Consider the following 21,083-nt stretch of genomic DNA (forward strand, 5'->3'; position numbering starts at 1 on the left):
ATATTGGTTTCTTAGGTTTACGCGAATGAACGAATGAACATTGAAATAAAACTAAAAATAAATTTGTAAAAGTAGTTTTATTTCAATATAAATGACCCATATTCAACATTACTAAGAGCTTTCTAGAAAGGCATCCACGGTGTTATGAGTCCGCGCTAGTCGTAACAAGCGCGCGGTCCTGTCTGGTGCTGCGAGCCAATCACAAGAACCTCGTGACGTCACCAGGCGCCCTATTAGCCAACGCATTAATTCTAACTTGTCGACTAAGGTACGGAGTTTTCTGTAAAAGAAGAGATAATATATAATTAAGTATGGGAAGGTACCGGTTTGTATGTTAGTCGAGTCATGAAAACCAATCTGGGGAAAAAATCCTATTGATGTGCAGTGCCGTATTATCCATAAGGCACTTTAATTAGGCCAGTGCCTAGGGGCCCACTATGACCAGGGGCCCAGCACGCCCGACGAAATAAAAAAAATATGAAACCACGGGGTAGAAGCCCACATGGTTGACACTATGCATCTAAAAAAAAGCTCGATATATTTTTCACTGAATGAAAATAACTCGAACCAAGGGGGCCCCCACTCCCTGTTGCCTCGGGGCCCCTGGACCCCAAGATCCGGCCCTGTTGATGTGAACTTTTGAATACTCGTTTATAAAGGCGTTATTGTGAAGTTGTAAAAGATCGACATTGACATCGTACTGACAAAAAAAAATACAACAGAGGTCAAAATGTTACGAAAATCAGTTTTTTTATATATCGCGGCCTAATCAGGCTTAGAGGTCACAGAGGTGTTTATAAAAATTGTTAATCATAAAATTGTCAACAAACCGTTAACTTCGAAGGACATTTTTGTAGGGAATTTTGCTACTTACTTATACAGAGGACCTTGGACTTCACAGTCGTCTCCATCCACCTTCTCCCTCAGCTCCCTCAGCTGATGCAACTCGGCGTCCCAAACCGTTCGCACCGCTGCCAATTCATTCTCTTTCTCTTGTAGTATCACATCTAACTCACGAAGCTGAGATTCTGTGTTACGGTAAGCCTTGAGGCCCTGAATTATGTTCCTAGAAATATGGTACTTTATTTCTTTATTTTGTTTTAATGCCTGTCTTAATTATAATTTGTTAGGTTAGGATATATATGTATAGCTATAACTGCCTAAGTGAATCGATCGTAGGTTAAGCTACGCTTGACGCTTTTGGTCCGTAGATGGGTGACCATCTTTATCATAACGAGTTCCTCCGTGTTTAGGAAGGAAAGTTAAATTGTGGGTCCCGGCTGATATTTACACATCATTGACATTTGTTACAGGTAGTCAGAAGCTAGAAAATCTGACAACCAGTCTTACTATGGGGTGTTGTGTTGCCTAGGTAGGTAGCAGCTCTTTGTACTTATCTGAATACGGCTAGACTGGAAGCCAACCCCAACATAGTTAGGAAATGGCTAGGCCGAAGGCTATGTATAAGTTGCATAGTAAGGATATGGGCTCCAAATTGGAGGCAAGTCAAGAAGGCAGAAAATTTAGCCATAGTCCACACCAGTTATAACTTAAACAATATTTTGTTAAATGATGCAATGGTAAACTCATAAGTATTTATCAGGATTTCCTGACGAATGACGGACTAAACCGGAGTCCTTAATCATGAGGTGACGCAGCAGGGTCATCATCATTTAATAATTACTCATTCCCACAATAGTTACAATGAAAACAAACAATACTCACTCTTTCCTCTCAACGAGTTCTGGATCTAAATCTCTGTCTGGCGTAGTGATGAGAGCCTTGACGGAGTGCGCTTGTGTTAACGATTTCACTATACATTGTTCTAGAACTTTCCATTGTACTAATTCTCCGTATTCCTTGATGGGATCTTCTGATTTTGGTTGTTCTGTTATTTGTGGTAATGCTGGAAATAGACATTAATAAGTAAGCGATTTTTAAAAGATTTTGTGAACAGAAATGACATTCTATAAATATTTATATATTTATAGAATATTCTATAAATATTTATTTAACATTTAAATGTAAATGTGGATGGAAAAAGCATGGTTTATATAACTTAATCCTTAAGATTTATAATAATCGAAAGTGACCAGTAGCAGTTTCACACTATAAAAACCTGCCTAAGCCTTTATTTAAATAATACAACAATTGAAATGAAACTACTTTTACGGATTTTATCGCGGTTTAATGTTTGATTTTAGTTCCTGACGTTTCGACACCTTTGCAGGTATCATGGTCACGGGCAGACTGTCTGTCAATGTCTAACATTCGCTTAAGCCAAAGAAACCACTATATAATACAACAACTTAAAAATAATAAATGATATATGATTTGTTTGTAAATTAATAAAGCTCTTATGTATTTAGAGCTACTACATTATTTGTCAAATGAAGAAGACATTATAACTATTATAAGTATAACATTAAAAAATAATAAATTGTTTTGAGATTTTTTTTTTCTGGCACGATACTTTTTACAACAGGTCAATCTAATCTAAAGAGATACAACTAACAGCCCATAAAGTATATAACCTTTAAAGAAATTCATTAACAAATGAACAATAATACTCATAAAATAACAACTCCTGGTCCAAACTCAATAACATTTTTATGAGATCAAAAAATTATTTGAACAGACTCAGAAATCACGGAGTAAATGGTGTCGTGTAAAATAATAGTAAGCCTTTTTTAATTATCATAAACACAAGGAGTTTTGAACCGGCGACACAATACCGTGCAGGAGTCGATTAAAAATAACAATTCAAAAGAAAGTGTTGCAGGTTGTTTAGGCTTAGGGCTTTTCAATTCACAACATTAGTAGTGTAGTGACTAAACTACGCTTAAAGTGGCATTTCAATGCATTAAGAATGTCGCTAGTTTTAACTTGGTAAGAACTTAACAAGCTCACAGTTTTTGTTCAAAGAGTATTTTTACTTATTTAATTGTAATAAAAACATACCTGACAGAGGTTTAGCTTTTAAAAGCCTCAGTTTAGACGTAAGAAAGTTTAGATCTCGTAGTTTTTGTGATATAACTTCTTCAAACGGTTCGTCGATTTTAGCTGAAAAGAACTCTGTCGATAAACTTCGTAGTTGTTGCTCGAAGTTATTACTTACATCTCTTAACTGTTTAAAAGCAGACATTTTGAATATTCTCCTTGTGATCAAGATATTTAAAATAGAAAAACATTAACAATTCACAGATCGCCGTTTCAGATTTCAAACAAACTTGTTTTGAATTTCTGACAACAACTTGGCACAGATTGTTAAAATATTTTGAAATTGCCATAGATTACATACCACTGATCTGATGGAGTTTTGGGATGCAAAAAAAAAATTATTAAGAAGACTAACTTGAAAATGATGATGATCGAGCCTCATTTCATTCGTGTTGTTACAACTTGATCGAAAAAATGAGGGTATCCACACATAAAATATTTATATATACACACAATTTTATTTTTTTCGTAAGAACGTTAGTTATATTGTCCTCAATAATATGAAATCAATAGAATACTGTAAAGTTTAAAGTGTGTTTTATACACATTTTAACCATTTGGTATGGATGGAAGTAATTTATAACGCCGCTTGGCCCACATGGCCAAGCGGCGGGTAGAAGAAAAAATAATACTTTAACCCGAAGCCGAGCGTCATGAAAATAGAAGCTTTTCGTATTCCACAACCATCTGGTATGCAGGTTGTAGAATTCCGAATTGATCACGTAGCAAGATGCTACGGTCCCCGCGAAGGGAGGGAGCACTCGGCGCTGTAACGCCTATCGAAAAGTAATTAAAAAATGTACCATATTTTTAAAATCGAGCGCTGCTTTAGTAAGTTTTTGCTGGTACTACTTAATCAGCACTTCACACAGGTTGGTAGAACAGCGCAGCAAATCCAACGAGAAATTTTGAGAAATTATAGCAAACCAAATTGCCTTCTGGCTTCAGGCGCCGCGCTGGCTTAATCCGCTACATATGCGAGGTCCTGTATCACGCCATCTACAATGCTATCAGTGTTGTGTGTGTAGTACTGCTAAAAATATGAATACCATATTTCATCAACACTAAAGAAATAATAGATTATAATTTGGTACCTGTAGTCAGTTGGGCCTTATATCAATTTTTTTGCTACGAAAGTAATAAATCAATAACAGTATTTCGAAATCAATAAAAGGATACTTTAGTAAGTTACTAAAGTAGTCTGGATAAATAATTAAAGAAAATATATTGAAATTTTTCAGAAATAAGCCATGCATTAAATAACCTTCTTTGATAGAAGGTCAATAATTTCAGGGAAAAATCCCAACTAGATTTTCAATTGACAGCTACTTTGACGTAACCTTTTACGAGAGGACAACAAAAAAGCCTTTGAAATTTGTTGTCAGTCTACCGAAAATCGAATGATTTGTGTACCTAATAATGTATAGTAACGAACAGTATTGCTGTGTGAAAGGGAAGTTATCCTAAATAATACCATCATGAAATTAAAGTAAACATTATAAATAAGTCCCTAGCCATTCCAATCTTTAAAAAAAACTACAAAAATGACTGAAAAAAGCGAAAGTAGTGAATTGAGCGATGTATTTAGCCACATGAGCGATTTGCCCTCAGAAATATTGATTAATATCTTTAGGCATCTGCCGGCGAAGTCTTTGATGAGGTGCCGCGTTGTATGCGCCCGTTGGAAGCAAATTGTAGATGATCTGACTAGCTGTGATCGTGTATGGCTGGGGTACTGCAAGGCCGATTTCAATGATTTATATATGTCGGCCATGAGGAAAGCAAAGACGGGAATACTGTGGTACAATATTTATCGATCTTTAACACTTTGGAGTAAGATTGGCGATGCTTCCGAAGAATCTGATGAGTTCGCTGCAGCGTCGTGCATGGCTGAAGAGATTCGAAACTTCGAACTTCTGTGTGGAGGTACGTTAGGTGTGCACAAAAAAGGTTCAATAGTTTACTATGATGTCGACACTCTTGGCCCGGGGCGGCGAAGTCCTATCGGAGGCCATTATTCGAGATACGCCGAAAACGACTCTGTAATTATCATATTAAGCATTCATCTGCATTTGTATTTGATACGCAAAATTGTCTTCACTGACTTTGATGATACTAACACCACATTTGATAACGTCAAACTGTATACGCTGACCGAAGACTATCTGTATCATGCGAACCTGAACGATGAAATATTTGTAACTAGCTTCGAAGGCACAAAGCTTGAAGCTAAGTTCATAAAGAAATCCGAAGATGGAATAATGTCAATGGGATTTAGTAATGGACGGCTAAATATATTGACATTTGAACGCAAGATATATTCGGTTATTGATGATGCGTTGGTGTTCCAGTGTTCTCTAGGCCCAGACTCCAACTTGTTGCATCAACTCCACATTTACAACTTTCTGGAGCAATTGGACTGGCGCGTCTACTTCCAATGGATGTATGTACTAAACCACACCATTCCTGATGGTCCACTACGGGATATAATCACTATACGTCCGTACGGAGACGTCTACTTTGTGGGTTCAAACTGGGGGGTCCTACGTATATACTACTCTCCGTATTCTGGTGGAGAATTTGATATTTTCAACAAGGAACCAGTGAAACAGTATAATTTTATGGAGAGATCCGACTGCCCTGTATTATCAACTTGTCCGATCCTGCAAGTTGATGTCATTGAAGGGGATGATAACCACAAGGTTATTGTTGCTATGCCAAAGAAAATAGCCATACTGACGTTCACTCACACATTCAGACATGCGGCATCACTTGAGGTTATACCATATTTTGATGTTGAAATTCTCAATCGCCTGAAAATGAAGTGTTGAATTAAACTAGCCGTTTAGCTATTTTATTTTACTCAATATTTTTTATTGATTAATATTTTTATGAATTAATGACTATAATAAACTTAATCTTTAGAGAAGTGTCTTAATCATGTAGTTTTGAATATTTTTGTATTATGTGTGATGGAAATGTTTGGCCATATCTGGAACTGAAAATCAAATTTTATTTATTCAAGATAGGCTATGACAAAGCACTTTTTGATCGACACAAAATATCTATAGACAGCATGCTTTTCTTAAACCTCACAGCTTTCTAAGTGCTCTGGAATTCCTTGGAATCAAAATTAATAACTTAAAATACATTGTTACAAGTTGAGATCATCTAGTATTCAATCTATATTAATATTATGTAAAAGGTAGTTTCTGAATTTGTGACATTGTGGGGGTTAACATCAAGATCTGCTGAACTGATTTGGAAATTCTTTTCCACTAGACAACCACATTATGTGTGAGTATCATAGGCGATACATATACCAGAAATAGTATGTGTATTAACCATTTTAGATGATAAAACCTTTTTAGAGATGGATCTTTTTGGAGAAACAGGAGTTTCAAATATGGCGCATTTGTAACACACTTCTCATATATATTGGCTAACATAATATAATCAAGTAACTTTTTATAAGTATTTTATAAAATTCACAAACAATTGTAGATGTGCACTATGATTAGATTTAATCAAACTTCAATATTTATTACTGTATTTTAAGAATTATTTATAAGTATTTTTGTCTATATTGTCTCATCATCTTAGCCTATAGCTGTCCTCTGCTGGACATAGGCCTCTCCGTTCGCTCTCCAGCGCGACCGGTTCATTGCCACCTGCATCCAATGAGACCCAGTGGCTTTAACCAGGTCGTCCGTCAATCTGGCAGGTGGTCGTCCCACGCTGCGCTTGGTGGTACGTGGTCTCCACTCCAAAGCTTTTCTGCCTCGACGGCCGTCCGATTGTCGCTCTATGTGGCCCGCCCATTGCAACTTCAGCTTGCTAATCCTACGGGCTATATTGCCTACTACTTTCGGGCCTCGGAGACTGCGAATCGGGAAAATTAGTGTAGGCAGCCCTCCAGTCCAATGGGCCGAAGACCTAGGAGGCTGTGGACTGCAGGGTAGCGGGTGTTGTGCAAGCTGGACCCTTGTGGAGAGTTATGTCTAGCAGAGGATCGCAATTGCCGGGATTGATTGATTGTAATGGATGTTTTCAAACACTTTTGTTTCGTCTTACGTAGCAATTAACGGGTGATTTTAGTTTTAATTTTTTTAGTACAAACTTTACAATAGTGTTCTTGGTGTTGTTTTAAAAACAGATGAAGGAAAATTAGTGTTAAATCACGGGATGTGTATTATTTTAGTAGAAACTTAATTGCCGCGTACACATTATCACTTTCGCAATCCAGATTGATCGTTGATTGACGGTCAATCCATTTAGTATGTAAGCCTGATCATGATTTTTGATCGCGGATCTCAATTGATATTGGCTGTGTACGGGGCTGTAGTAGTGGGGATATAAAATTCGGGTTCATACAGGGATTTGGAAAGGTATGTTCAAACATTGGGTGAAATTGAAGCTTGGTTACTGCGCGGCTGCAAACGCGTTTTGACATCTACCGTGCAATCATTTTATATACACCAGAGCTGATAGCATAGTAATATCATTGCGAGGGTATCTTCGGTCGTTTTTTGTTGTGCACAAGCTTGTGTTAACACAGTTGCACTCTCTATTCCGTTACTCTCACAGCCTAACAATCCAACTCGACTGGAGAGAGATAACAAGGCTCACATTTTTGCGTGCCTCGCAAAACCTGTGATATTTATTTCTAAAACGCACACAACATTCAAAAAGTCGGTGTGTACCTTGAGATCGAACTCGAGACCTTTGACTTGACAGTCGTGCAGTCTAACCACTCGGCTATCACAGAATCAGTAGCCACTATCAGCTATCACCGGTTACTTATAATACTTATCCAATATTTGGACTACCCTTAAGATAGCGTTTCGGGTTGACGTTGTTTAATTTATTTTGTTAATTTAATTGAATATTTATTTTTGTTATTATCATTTGTGATATAGTTAGTAGTTTTAATAATAATGTAGACATATTGTATTGGCACATATAGTCATAGTATATAGTCATTTGCCAAGCTAAGGTCGGAACCTATTCAGCCAATTGTCATTTGGCTGTAAGCCTAAAAAATAAGGAAGTGCGTGCAATAGTTATTCATTGAGTCCAAAGAAAATATGCTCACTTTAAAAGCTGACACCTTATAAAGACCCAATTTTAAAATCTATTGATTTACAATGCGAAGCAAAATCCTCTCTTTCTAGACAATAACTACTACTTATACAGGAATATAATCTTAAGATGTCCTGAGTCCTTTGCTAAATCATGCCGTCTTTGTCATCTAAAGGTGGAGAAAAAGAGATAGGTTGTATTGCAATTTGAAATTGCGTTTCGGGAGTCCAAAAAAAGCTAAAAATAAATTGTACGAAATTTTGTACGTTTTTTATCTTAGTAACTATTTATCAATATTATAATAAGGGATGTAGTATTAATATGCATTAAATATAATTGAAATTTCTGTGTTAGATGATAATAATTGGTATATCGACATTTTTCATGGCTGTAATTTTCATGTATTAAATAATAAAAAGTATTTTGTTGTTTCATTTATACTTCTGTGCCTACCTGTCCTGTGAATATTAGAGTAATATCTTAAAACATGGCCATTTGGTTCTAAACTAAGCAGAGCTGGCTAAGATAAATGAGAAACCTCCTTGAATAGATAAAAGGAATGGCGGGTTAGTTCCTGTGGCCCAGGATAGGGAATCGAGGAATTATTTGGTGGAGGCCTGTGCCCAGTAGGGGGACACAGTGGGCTAGATAAAAAATACCCACGCATGTCACAAACATTTATAATCATTTCGCAAATGGGTGAGATTCGAAACCGCGCCCTATAGTTTAGCAATAGTAGCTTTATGATAGAAAAAATGCGGTCGCAAGGATTTTACTAACATTCAAATCATAGGTACCAAGACACGAAGACTTAGAAAATAGATTCGTTGATCACACAAATGCTTGCCCTATACGGGGATCGAACCCATACATGCCACGTGCAATGGTCATTAGCATGGGAAAACTAAGACTATTACGTGTTCAATCGTGATCGCGATATACAATCGAAATTAATGATCGCACACACTCTCAAAATAATAGAGAATTTGACTAAAAAAATCTAAGTAGTCCGTCGGGCAGGTATCCCAAAAGTATTGAATATGTATTATTCATTTCATTTAGGCCCGATTTTTCAATCGCCAGACAACTTTTATCTGAGGAATAAATATGGCCGTTTGACATAATAATATTTTCTATACAAAAGCTGTCAAAACGTCAAACTTATTCGTCAAATAAGAGTTATCTGACGATTGAAAAATCGGCCCTTAGTGGGGTGTGGTAAGTGAGGGCTTGTAACATCCCTTACTAGTAAAAAGCGTACTGGTAAGTGACGTCATACGAGACTTATTTCAAATAGGTATCCAATATTTTTAGAAAATCAGTCTGACGGACTAAAGAGCTTTTTATCGAATTCCTTATGTCCGGCAATCTGAATCGTGTCCACATATTTTGATCGTGGAAAGCGCTGAGCAGAGTGCGTTTATTACTCAACTACCCCCGAAACCAAAGCTTCACTTGACCGGAGTTTATTCTCATTAAAACTACAACAAAATATTACAATTTTTATTATGTTTTCTATCTCTCACTTCTCGAGTAACCTGCTAAGCGATCTCAAGCCATGTTTCTCAGAGATGTGACTTGGGCTTTGCATGAGGGAGCTAGCTCCACTATCGCTATACTTAGTCAAACTTTCATTAGCAAAATAATCCCTATTAGTATGATAAGTGGAAACTGAGGAGTTATAACCGAATACCGAATCGTGTTTGAAACGTTTATGTGTGTTCAACTCGTAATCGAACCCGTAGACTTCTAACGAATGCTGTGATGGATCTAATTCATGTTCCGTTTCAGTTATTGCTATGGTCCTTTTTCTCGTACTTGACGTAATGTCAGAATTGTTGAATGATCTCATCGGTCTCATAAACTCACTTTCCGGACGATAAGATTTTTTGGATGATTTATTTGTGCTAGCTGAGAGCAATCTGCGTCGTTTGAATTGGCAAACATGGACGTCGCCTTCACTGGACTTTTTCATCGTTTCGTTAAAATGTATTGATTTCTGACATCTTCGCTTGTTGCGTGCTATCACTTTCAATGCTTGGAAGAAGTTCTGCGGCTCCTCAAAAACGCATTCCTCCATTTTGAGTTGATCTTTCAACATATTAATGAAGGTTTTCTTCCTGTCTTTGCGTAATAAGGTCTTTTTGTTTGGGATTGTTAAACTGGTAGTTATTGGGATAGGTTTTGTTTTCTTCTGGTCAAAAGATTCGGAATGTAGTCTTCTTTTCTTTTTCAACGACTTCGTCGGCGATACGGGTCGCGATCGTTTTGAAGACGGTTTTTTGGTGCTTTGCTGACCTGGTTTGCTGTCCCAAACTTCGTTATCATCCGGCTTGATGCAGTAAACATGTTTCGAGGGATTTGGGCAACATTTATCATCAGAACACTCTGAATGGTCCCTAATTTTTTGTATGTTTAGTTTCTTGGCTACTGATTCGTCAATTTCTAGGGCGACTTTTGAGGAGTTTACGCTTGAGACTGGGTGAGGGTTGAACTCCGTTTTCACATTGTATACTGAGAAGGTGGTTTCAAGTAGATCGACAAAGAAATTGTACAATTTCTTTTCCTCCTTCTTGGGTACTTCTGCGACCATCGTCGACGGGTCCTTCTCGACGAGACCACCTCTCCCGTCTTTCTTGTCTTGCGAATTTCTATTGTCTTCTGGTAAATTGATATGATCTGGATTCCCATTCTTGACGAGCGGCGGGAGTATATCAGCCCATTTTATATTTTCGGGCTCTTTTAAATTATTGCTCTTATTGGAGTAATTTGAGGGAGTGTGTGTGATCTCTTTGGTAGATTTCAATATTACAAGTTGCTCAAAATCATTATTATGGTCGTTCAATACTTTCGAGCGGTATTTCTGTTTCTTCTTCGAGCTAGAGGCAGTTATTATCGAATCTTCTTGGATAGCCTCTTCTTCTTTCTTTTTCTTTAACTTGTTCTTCGTTTTGTCGATTTTCTTGACTGGTTCTGGGTCATCGTGGTCTGGGTACTGGGTTCCGGTTGTGGACTGGGAGAGGATTGTTAGGACTGAGGCTAGGAACCTCTTTCGTCCCGGTCTTGGTATAGGACGCGGACTCGACGGCTTCTTGTTTATGACTGGGAAAATATTAAATACCGTCATTTTGAGGGGAAATATCGCGTGAGATGCAATACATTGCGGAGTCATGCAAGTTTAGGAGTAGAACTCAAATATGAATGACAGGAATGAATTGCAACTTGTCGCTCTAAGTAAGTTTTAAGCTACACAGCTATGTAGGTAGTCACACAAACACATATTTGTATTATTATGTGCTTCCTATTGTGTAGTATTTGTTTATATTTATTGAATCCTAAAATCTCGTAGAATGTAATTTTTATCTAAATTTCTACAAACAAGAGGAACCTTTAGGACCTTTAAAACCTTTAAAATTATTAACAGAAAGAATATGAGGCATTTCAAACGGCTTGAGTTCAATATTTTATTTCACCACCGCCACTGATTAAATCCTGTGTACTTATTTGTGTATATATTTGTGACATACAAATATATTTGTTTAGGTAGTTAACTAAAGGTATATAATCTTGGAGTGTCTTTTTATACAAATATATGTTAATTATTAAATGATGTAACGGTTTACTCACGCGTATTTCTGGACACTTTAAGTAGGTACCTTAAGACATGGACTAGATTAGTTAGTTATTAGAGCTTACCTTCAGGACTCAAATCCGGTTGTTCATTTATAGATATTTTCGTCGGCTTTTTCTCGACGTAGACCCCTCGTTTCTTCAACGAGAGCGGCTGGTACTCTGGCAGAAACCCTCCATTGCTACGGCTCTTCTTGTTGTGTTTTCGCGGTTCAGACTTGGTTGTAATAGCACTATTCGAAGATTTAGACTTTACTAGTTGTGTTTTTGGTTTATCCATGATTTGCATGTGTATTTCATGGTATTTTATTCAATAGACGATGTGAGAGGCATTTTTGTAAAGTTTTTATTACGTAATAATTTTGAAGTGACGTTTTGAGTTTTTTTTTGGCAGCCATATTGTTTGGTTCAAGGAGGGTGGGTTTTGACATGTTTAGTTTATAATCTGTTTTTTTTTCTTCATTCGCTGGATAATTTTATGAGATAAAACCTTGTCCTTTTTATAGACACCACGTGAACACAGATCCAAAACAGAGGAGTTGTAAAGATCTTTAATCAGTGGGCCGTTAAAATCGGTAGTATTTAGTCAAGGACTGTATGGGAGGACATGCCTACATTATGAACTTTAAAATTAATTTCTGAGCAGGTGATAAGAAGTACCTACAGTACTTTGGAAAAGAAACTATAAAAGCTAATGTTTTTCGGGTTTACTGATTTTATTGAGCGATGGAAAGCAGCCATCTGGGTGTTGAGGGATTGCTCGCATCACGTCAGCCACGTTGACAGTGACCTCAAGCAGGGGTCACCACAAAATGGATGCCAGCGGATGGACGGCGGAAGTGGTGGCGGAATGATCTAACCGCATAACGCATGGTCTGGTTCTAAGTGCATGCACAAATATAAATAGGAGCACATAGTTAATAATGGTCCTAATTAGAAATTCACAATTAGCTACTTCAAATACAAATACAAAGTCTTTATTCGTAGAACATAGGTAGTAAATAGGTTTTACATCAATGGAAATGACCGCTATGTCTAGCCGGGACCGGCATACAAATATTTTTAGTTTAACATAGTCAATTAGTTTTTAAGTCTTGCAGCAATTTTAAGATAATAAATTATACGCCATAAATAAATTAATAAAACTTTCACCTCTTTAAAAAAAAACCAACAAACTCTATGACAATTTCTAAGACAGTCAATTTAAAAAGCAAATATCCAGCTGGCGTCTGAATTGACAATAAAATTATATACAAACCTAAATTAAAAGTGAAATAACATCGCAATGGATAAAAGAAAAGGGACGACTGATAAAAAAACGGACAGCAAGACGGATAGAGGCGATACGAGAAAAGCAAACGAAAAGACAACGAAAAAATTCGTCGACGAAAATGTACAAGTAAATATAAGAGAGACGAGAGACAGAGGCGATTCAGAAAGGAAGCCGACCAATCACAAAGCAGAAAAAATTAAACTAAACCTTGTCGTCAAAAAATCAACCAATGACGAATCGAAATTGAAAAACGCGTGCGACAACGTTGTTCAAAGGGAACAGAGTAAAAGAATTTATGATAACGGCGAAAGTGAGGTTGAATTGAGGAAACGTATTCGCGATAAATACACTCTGAAGTTAAAAAGCTTAAATAAAAGTGAACATTCGAATGGGAATTTGAATAAAAATGATGGGAAAACCCTTGATGTTAATACGGATGCCAGTAAAAATGGTAAAACCTTTTTAGTACGTAAAACGGGGTGAATAGAGGGTTTTTTGGGGTGGATAAAAACAGAGTTTTTATTAAAATTTGGACGTTTAACTAGACAAATATAATAGAGTATTTCATAAAGTAACTGTGTCTAAGCATTTAATGTAAGAAAATATTCATGTAACCCCCTAAAAAACACTATTCTCTATTGACCCCTTGAAACTCTATTCACCCCGTTTTACCGTTACTTACCTACGGCTCACAAGTCACAAGTCATGTTCACAAGTCATGCAGAGCTTATTAAACCTCTCGATTCACATATTAAGGAACGAAAGCAAACCGGTTTAAAAAAAAAATTAAATCAATAAACGTAGGCCTCCCACAAAAATTGTAAAAATACTCTCTCATTTTCACGTTTGCCCTAAAAAAGTAAAAAATAGTGGTATGAGAGATGAAATAGTATGTGAGTTTGATCGACTGCACAGACTCTGTAGGTACCATCGCCAGGGCCCGTTGTGTACGGGTTCCATTCCCGCGTTGTTAAAGTATTTATGTATTCCACCATGCTTGTTCAGTGTGTAGTCTTTTTTTAAGTCTCTTAACGAATTTTGTTGAAAGCACGTACTATATTACTAACACTTCTATTTTGTCTAAAATAGATTTTTCAGCTACAGCAGGCACTGTTGTGTTCTAAGCTTCGACTAATCTGTCGTTTTACAATCCCACTGCAAAGCTAATATCCTTGTTACATCTTTCAAATATTATTTCTTTACAAACTTGCAGCCGAACGTTCAAAGAAACAATTAACCGAAGAAACGACTCAAACGAAAGACAAAAACCGTTCTCCAACACCATCAGGAAGAACAGATAACAGAGACAAGAAACAAGAGAAAAATTCTCCGCAGAAAGCCACAAAACGGAAACCAATGATCAAGACCATCATGTCCAAAAACGGATCAGTGAGAATATATAAAGCGGTAACATTTGTCGATCAGAAACGCTCACCGCCAACACCTTTAGAAATAAACATCCCATGCGACGTCAAAAAGCACAAAGTATCAAAATTCACCGACACAAGCTCTTTGAAATTAAAAACGAAACCGACTGTCAGTCGAGTGAGTGTTAAGCCGGCTGTTGTACGAAAGAAATTGGAAAGAAGGCGGGATAGAAAATTCAAGCATGTCCCATCGCCAGATTTGTCTACTGGCGACATGCGGTCCCCGCCGACAGAGGTCGCTAGATGGGCCCCAGCATGCATAGACAGACACACGAAACCGTATTACGAGGCTTGGGTCAATACAACATTAGCAGCCATATCCAAATGTTCCAAAAAAGACAAATTGTTCTTTGAGAAACAAAGGGATACTATTCTGCAGAGTTTTCAACGCGCTATCCTTGAAGATAGACCACAGACTCCGGAATTGTTTTACGAGAACTTTGCAGATGAAAAATATACGGGGAGGATTAAGATACGGCAGAGATAAAATTGTGTTATACTGTGATTTGTCAAGAAAAAGTGAAAGGCGTTGTTTTATAAGGGGCTGACATCTTTAGGTAATATAATTGTTGGGGACACGCCTCTTTGCCTAGCCCGCAATAATATTACTTGAAGATACGGTGCAAGCTCTCAGGTTTTTGAATCATTTAAATTTAGTTCCGTTTCGATTTTGTGAATTTCATACGGTTTTTTTTTGGTTGGAAGTGAAATTTTATAAGTGGCGTGAATTATCATTCATAATTAGTCACAACTGATAAGTTTACACACAGTTTCAATATGTCAAAAATTGGTTTTAATCTTTGTTTAATCATGTCAAGTATTAGTATTTGACGTTTTATGAAACTAGAAAATCATATAGTTTGGTGACCATTAAAAATTGAATTCTTTTTAGTTATTTCATAAAAGAAAATAGCTATCTTTGGATATAAAAATTGGTCACTAAACATTTTATAATTCACGCCATCTTAACTAATGACTGCTATTCATGATAATTATTGCCTTAATTCTCCCATACATTATTTTTAACCCAATTTCACGGATCCATTTATAGCGACGTTTAAATATAACGCGCATACGTGGTTGAATTGCTTACGAATTACAAGATAGCTTCATACAAGTAAGGAACCTGCAGTGGGACAGTTACAGGCTGGTGTTATTAACAGCTTCGGTAATGGCGCCCATCGTGGGGCATCTCACAAGCGTGGTGATCAATGCTCGTTCTCTGTATGAGGCACTCATATTTTTGCATGTGTGCTCGTTTCGTGGCGGCGTCGTGTATTTCTTCAGTTCCAAGTGCTTAGTTTGAGTATTGTAAAGTCCTGTCATGTAATTTTGGTGATAAAATAAAACTAGTTTATGCTGAGTATTTTTTTATTTATTTCACAAAATAAATTTGTTGTCCTTAAAACTAAACAAAATACGAGCTAAGATGGCAATTGATAATTTGCCATCGCTAGAAATTAACAAAAAAGTTTGAAAAGAATAACTATTAAAAAAAAAAAACACCCGTTTTTGTAACTTACAAAACAGGAAAGGACGATGTAACAGCGTAGTACAAAGCTAAATTATAGTTTATTCAAATAAAAAAAATCCTTCAATTTGAACTCAATGTTAACCATCAAGTTAGGCACGAACCACCTGTAGGATCCAGAGCAACTGGCAAAACAATGCTTATGTACTTAAAAAATGTGACGAATCCTGGTGTCCTTTTTTACAAACACATATCAAATTAATAAACGACTGATATTATTCACTGGAACAATTGATTTGTCAATCTATAATCACGTTTTATTCGAAAAACCGAGTTTTTAGACAAAAATACACCAATATTGTTAATCTTTTGTTAAGTACGTAAACAAATGGAAAACTTATAATATTATACAATATTTGATACGATTAACTCACGCGTCTTTATTGGTCTAATCCCTAAACTAGTCGGGCGATTTCGATAATAACGCGAGAGTAAAACCGTTTCTAAATAATAACGACCAGCGTGTGTATGGAGTCGTAGTAGGGTATTTAAATATTCAACAACTTGGTAAAATATTAGGAAAGAATTAAAATGTGTTTTGGAAGTCTGTAGAGCAAAATTTTGGCCCAGGTATAAGACCAACCCTCTTATATGATAATGTATTCCTTCAGAGTTTGAAGCACCGTTTCCTTTCCCGGCGAAGAGTTCTTAAGAAGCGGTTAAGGGCGGGGAAATCTGAATGCTGTCCATTGTTCTTTGACGTTCAAAAAGTGGTACTTAGTATTACGATTTTGAAAATTACTTTATTTTGATTTACAGGCATAGTTATTCAACGTGGCTATGCTGTCAGCCTGGCTTTACCGCGATTGACGGAGATGAAGATGTCTTTAAAGACGCTTTGTAAATAACATGTTTTCTTTAAATGTATGTATTTTACATATAGTAATATGGAATAATAATATGCAACTGTAAATGCAGAAAAACAATTTGAGAAGTCTCAAAATGCGAAATCTTGAAATTGTAATATTTTTTTTAATTGTGAAATGTGGAAATTGGAAATATTGAAGTAATCTATATATTTTCTTAGGCCCCCGAGGGTTCCACAACGTTAAGTAATTATTATTATGGAAAACCAAGTCGTGGTTTCCTTGCGACTCAATGCATGGATTGTTACGCATGAGGTGCAGGTTGGATCCCAACGCTGGCAAAATACCAATGAAACTTTTTCAAAGTTATATATAATTTGAAAATTATTAGTCTAATATACCATCGACTACCGGTAAAGGAAAACATCATGAAGAAACTTCAAATATTGGAATTTTGGAATCGCCCGCAGTGAGCTGTGGTGTTCAATGCTTTAACCGTCCCTATACGGAAAGAGGCCTGTGCCCAGCACTGAAACGTATTTAGGATAGCATTATTATAACAAAAAACTGACAAGTTATGTCTGTAAGTCACTTAAGCGGTCTAGAATCCAACACCACTACCCAAGGAATATTTGATGAATTGACAACATTGAAAGGAAACACTTAAATTGAATGGACATGACAAGTTAGGCCTAAGACAGTCCGACCTAACATCAACCGCAATCCCAAGTCAAATTTGAATGCAATTGACCAGACAATAGAATTGCTAACGAAATAGCACAGCACATATATTTATTTATTTTAAAAGTAACTTATTAATATGGAGTTTCTTGCCGGTTCTTCTCCATAAGAATGACAATTTCGAACCGCGCAACAAGAGTCAGTAATGCAACGTTTTCAAAGTGCCTAGAAAACGGCCCATTTTAAATAAAAACTTGATTTTTATTTTGACTGGACTGCAATGGAACTGGGAACTAAATATACAGTCAGATAGCATGCCAATGTAACTGCAATTAAACTGCAATCTGCACATTTTGCACAGATTGCAGTTGAAATCCGGACAGTCTGTCTAGAGCCTTACGTGAAAATATTTAACCAGTGTCGTGTAATGACCGCACATGAGCACAATTTAGATATTGTATTGAATTGTTAAAAACCAAATTCGGATAAATTCTACTGAATCCGAAAAATTTGTAAGTTTTCTACTATCGTTAACGATTGTAGAAATGTTGTTTCTTCAGAATCAAGTACATTCAAAGGTTGTTTGTAAAAGATCGCTACATTATACCAAAAAGTATATGGTATAAAGTATATGTGGTGTGCAATAAAGAATATTCTATTCTCTGGAAAAATGCCATCATTCGACACTTAGGACTTAGCACTATTCACTAGTAGTGACACTTAGCACTATTCAGTTAGTAATAAAATTTGAAATTTCAGTAAAAAACATTTTGAAATTAGGTATTCCTGAGATAGGTGGAAATATTACATTGTAAAAGTCGATATCCATCTAGCGTAGTTCCAAATCGTAGCACAGTACGGAATGGCGCTAGTGATGTTTTTCTACTCAATCTAAATTCAATTGAATCAGATTCTGTCGTGTCAACGTTCTCTGGAGTAAACCTATAGGACTGCGAGGCTAAGTATGGCCAACCAAATAGTAGTCCATATAACTATTTAAAAACAGAGCATTAAATCCTAACTGTTGACGTTATTTTAAGGAAATTTAATAATTAAATCGGAAACAAGTGTATAAAAATGGAAATTGTATTCATAGTTTCTAACGAGAGAGTAGATTATTTATTAAATGATGCAACGGTTTACTCACGCGTATTTATCGGGAGTGCCGACTAGTTTCGGACCCCGTCCCATCAGTTATCCCGATAAATACGTGTGAGTAAACCGTTGCATCATTTAATAAATAATCTACTCTCTCGTTAGAAACTATGAATACAATTTCCATTTTTATACACTTGTTTCCGATTTAATTATTAATATAATAAAACTTGTAATGATGACAAGTTTGGGAGATTCAATTTTCGGTATAAACAAAAAACAATTATCTTGTTGAAGGTTATTCATTTCTTATCACGAAAGTGGTACTCGAGAAATCAGTACTCAAAATATTACAAAAAATTGTGAACATTGTATTTTTATAATACAGTATGTATCTTCAATACAAAAATATGGTCAAAGATTTACAAAGAACTTAGTCAAAACAGATCAGTAATAAAAACCAAAGTCACTTATAACTAAGAATAATTAACACAGTCGTGTATAAAATAAGTTGTTTCTAAAAGGCTGAGCATTGTAATATGCTGTCAAATGACCTAAACGACTCTGATTAATTGAGCTAAAGATTAACAACCAATCTAAGCCACTCCAGAACTAAAACAGATTTTAATGTGACGATTTTTTTACAAAATCGTGAAGTATATGATGTTTTAAAATCAAATTATAGTCAAAAAGTACAAAAATAAAGGGAAAAATAATACTTAAATGATACAAGTAAACCATTATACTAAATCTTGACAAATCGATTATACCGCCCGCGTCAAATCATGATTAAGGACTCCGGTAGGGTCCGAAACTAGTCGGGCAATAACTTTTGTATCATTTAAATAACACTAATTACAAGTGTTTTATTTAAATCTAGCTTATGGTCATAAAAACTAGTCTTATGATCTATCTTAACCAAAAACAATATTATAGTAAGCGCAAGAACTTGTTACCTCCTGAGGTATGTTGTGCGCCGACTAGTCAACTAAATATAATTACTTAACTAAATAACAAGAAAAAAAGAATAAAAATCATATGATTGACAAAGTTTTTAAGTTTTAAAGCATTAACATCAACAGTTATTCACAAATCAGATTTAGGAAGGCATAGAAACGGGATTTGAAGACATGTTTACTCCTCGCGCTAACGCTGACGAATCACTCAAATGTATTCAACTGAAAAGTCAAAGTCACGTCACTTGTCAAAAATGAATGTAATTCATACATTTGAAGTTTTATATTCGTTGTTACAGTTTCTATGCACCGTCAGATAGCAACACTACTTCTTTAATTGATAATGTTATAATTGTATGTTCTAGAATAACATTCCTGTTGCAAATAATATCAAAATAGTATATGGCCAGATGTGATAAATAATAATATAAACTAAACTGTCAATGTCAAGTGCTTTTTGTTTCGGAAAAAATACAGTCAGTTGTTAATCTGCAATAACGTGTTTCACTTATAATTGCTTGTCGACAAGTGACGTGACTTTGAAATGTCAGTTCGAAATATTTTGAACGCCGCAGACTCGATCGCACAAAAAGTCTGTCGTCTAAGGTGCACTAAGGTTAAAATCTCGCTGCAGACCCGGTCATAAATCATAATCGGAGTAGGGGTTTGTCGATAAGGGAATTATTAAGGTTATCACGTAAACATAATGACGGGCCTGTTGGTCTAGTGGCTAGTGACCCTGGCTGCTATTCCCGCATTGGACAAATGTTTATGTGATGAGCACGATCATTTGTTCTGTGTCTGGGTGTAATGTATCTATATTATGTATGTATTTAGAAATATATATATATATGTTTATCAGTTGTCTAGTACTCATAATACAAGCTCAGCTCAGATTGAGACTGGATGGCGTTGTGGAATATTATATTATACTGCATTCATTTTTGTTTTATATATACTTTCAATATAATTTGTTGTAAATTAGGTAATACAGAGTAAATGTATTTTTATTTCTACTATCCACTTACAAACACTATCGATATCACTCATCGACTGCAGTGATGCCCAGGACTACAGGTGGTCGTGGCCTGCCAATAAGGCCCGTGAGTGGTAAAGAGCGAGAAACACTCGAATGATTTATGACCGAGTCTGCAGCAAGATTTTAACTTCACTAATATGAACCCTTCTGATACACAGTGACCTTATCCTACTTATCTGCCTACCCTATCATGGCGTGCAGTAGTTCCGGCGCGTCGACCTGGTACATGCCGTCGGTCTGTTTGACGCAGTTCGTGAGGCGGAGGGTGCCGCGACCCTCGTCGTCTATGTTCATGTGAGCGACGGCGCGGGCCAGCTGCTCGTCCGTCGGGTCTGATGGGAATCCTGGGGGAGAGGTTTTTTTTTATTTTAAAGGTATTGTTTAGGTTTAATTTGTGAAAAAGGGAATCGTAGCGAACAATATTTAGTTCTATAACCGCACAAGTGAATCGAGCATAGGTTAAGCTACGCTTGACGCGGTTGGTCCGTAGATGGGTGATCTTTGTCATAACGAGTTCCTCCGAGTTTCGGAAGCCACGTTAAATTGTGGCTGTGGCTGTTATT

At 36.3% G+C, this 21,083-nt stretch overlaps 4 protein-coding genes across 7 annotated transcripts in view; 1 reads left to right on the forward strand and 3 right to left on the reverse strand.

Annotated features, from left to right (window-relative positions):
- Window positions 1-58: 58 nt before the first annotated feature.
- On the reverse strand, window positions 59-3,267 carry LOC113509031. The gene is made up of 4 exons (XM_026892281.1): window positions 2,962-3,267; window positions 1,726-1,906; window positions 875-1,066; window positions 59-280 (listed from the first exon to the last, which is right to left on the reverse strand). The coding sequence occupies exons 1-4, from the start codon at window positions 3,143-3,145 to the stop codon at window positions 112-114; spliced, it is 726 nt and encodes a 241-aa protein (XP_026748082.1). The 5' UTR covers window positions 3,146-3,267; the 3' UTR covers window positions 59-111.
- A 6,304-nt stretch (window positions 3,268-9,571) lies between these two features.
- Window positions 9,572-12,126, reverse strand: LOC113509032. The gene is made up of 2 exons (XM_026892282.1): window positions 11,779-12,126; window positions 9,572-11,184 (listed from the first exon to the last, which is right to left on the reverse strand). Exons 1-2 carry the CDS (start codon window positions 11,999-12,001, stop codon window positions 9,605-9,607), a joined length of 1,803 nt encoding a protein of 600 aa, XP_026748083.1. The 5' UTR covers window positions 12,002-12,126; the 3' UTR covers window positions 9,572-9,604.
- Window positions 12,127-12,910: 784 nt separating this feature from the next.
- Window positions 12,911-15,775, forward strand: LOC113509033. The gene is made up of 2 exons (XM_026892283.1): window positions 12,911-13,436; window positions 14,199-15,775. The coding sequence occupies exons 1-2, from the start codon at window positions 12,998-13,000 to the stop codon at window positions 14,897-14,899; spliced, it is 1,140 nt and encodes a 379-aa protein (XP_026748084.1). The 5' UTR covers window positions 12,911-12,997; the 3' UTR covers window positions 14,900-15,775.
- Window positions 15,776-20,292: 4,517 nt separating this feature from the next.
- Window positions 20,293-21,083, reverse strand: part of LOC113509034 — a 38,360-nt gene continuing 37,569 nt past the window's right edge. For all 4 annotated transcript variants that reach the window (XM_026892287.1, XM_026892288.1, XM_026892289.1 and 1 more), the window contains one exon: window positions 20,293-20,864. In XM_026892287.1, coding sequence (XP_026748088.1) covers window positions 20,701-20,864 — 164 coding nt within the window. In that variant the 3' untranslated portion in view covers window positions 20,293-20,700. The remainder of the gene's footprint in view (window positions 20,865-21,083) is intronic.

This window comes from Trichoplusia ni, chromosome 3, assembly GCF_003590095.1.
Source record: "Trichoplusia ni isolate ovarian cell line Hi5 chromosome 3, tn1, whole genome shotgun sequence".
Taxonomy (NCBI): domain Eukaryota; kingdom Metazoa; phylum Arthropoda; class Insecta; order Lepidoptera; family Noctuidae; genus Trichoplusia; species Trichoplusia ni.

Bases quoted from the DNA above. Each gene is read 5' to 3' on its own strand.
- LOC113509031 (XM_026892281.1), bottom strand. From the start codon at position 3,145: ATGTCTGCTTTTAAACAGTTAAGAGATGTAAGTAATAACTTCGAGCAA. The intron at 1,067-1,725 runs GTGAGTATTGTT...CCATATTTCTAG, and splicing joins GAACTCGTTGAGAGGAAAGA to GAACATAATTCAGGGCCTCA. The intron at 281-874 runs GTAAGTAGCAAA...CTTCTTTTACAG, and splicing joins GTCCAAGGTCCTCTGTATAA to AAAACTCCGTACCTTAGTCG.
- LOC113509032 (XM_026892282.1), bottom strand. From the start codon at position 12,001: ATGCAAATCATGGATAAACCAAAAACACAACTAGTAAAGTCTAAATCT. The intron at 11,185-11,778 runs GTAAGCTCTAAT...ATATTTTCCCAG, and splicing joins ACCGGATTTGAGTCCTGAAG to TCATAAACAAGAAGCCGTCG.
- LOC113509033 (XM_026892283.1), top strand. From the start codon at position 12,998: ATGGATAAAAGAAAAGGGACGACTGATAAAAAAACGGACAGCAAGACG. The intron at 13,437-14,198 runs GTAAAACCTTTT...ACAAACTTGCAG, and splicing joins TACGGATGCCAGTAAAAATG to CCGAACGTTCAAAGAAACAA.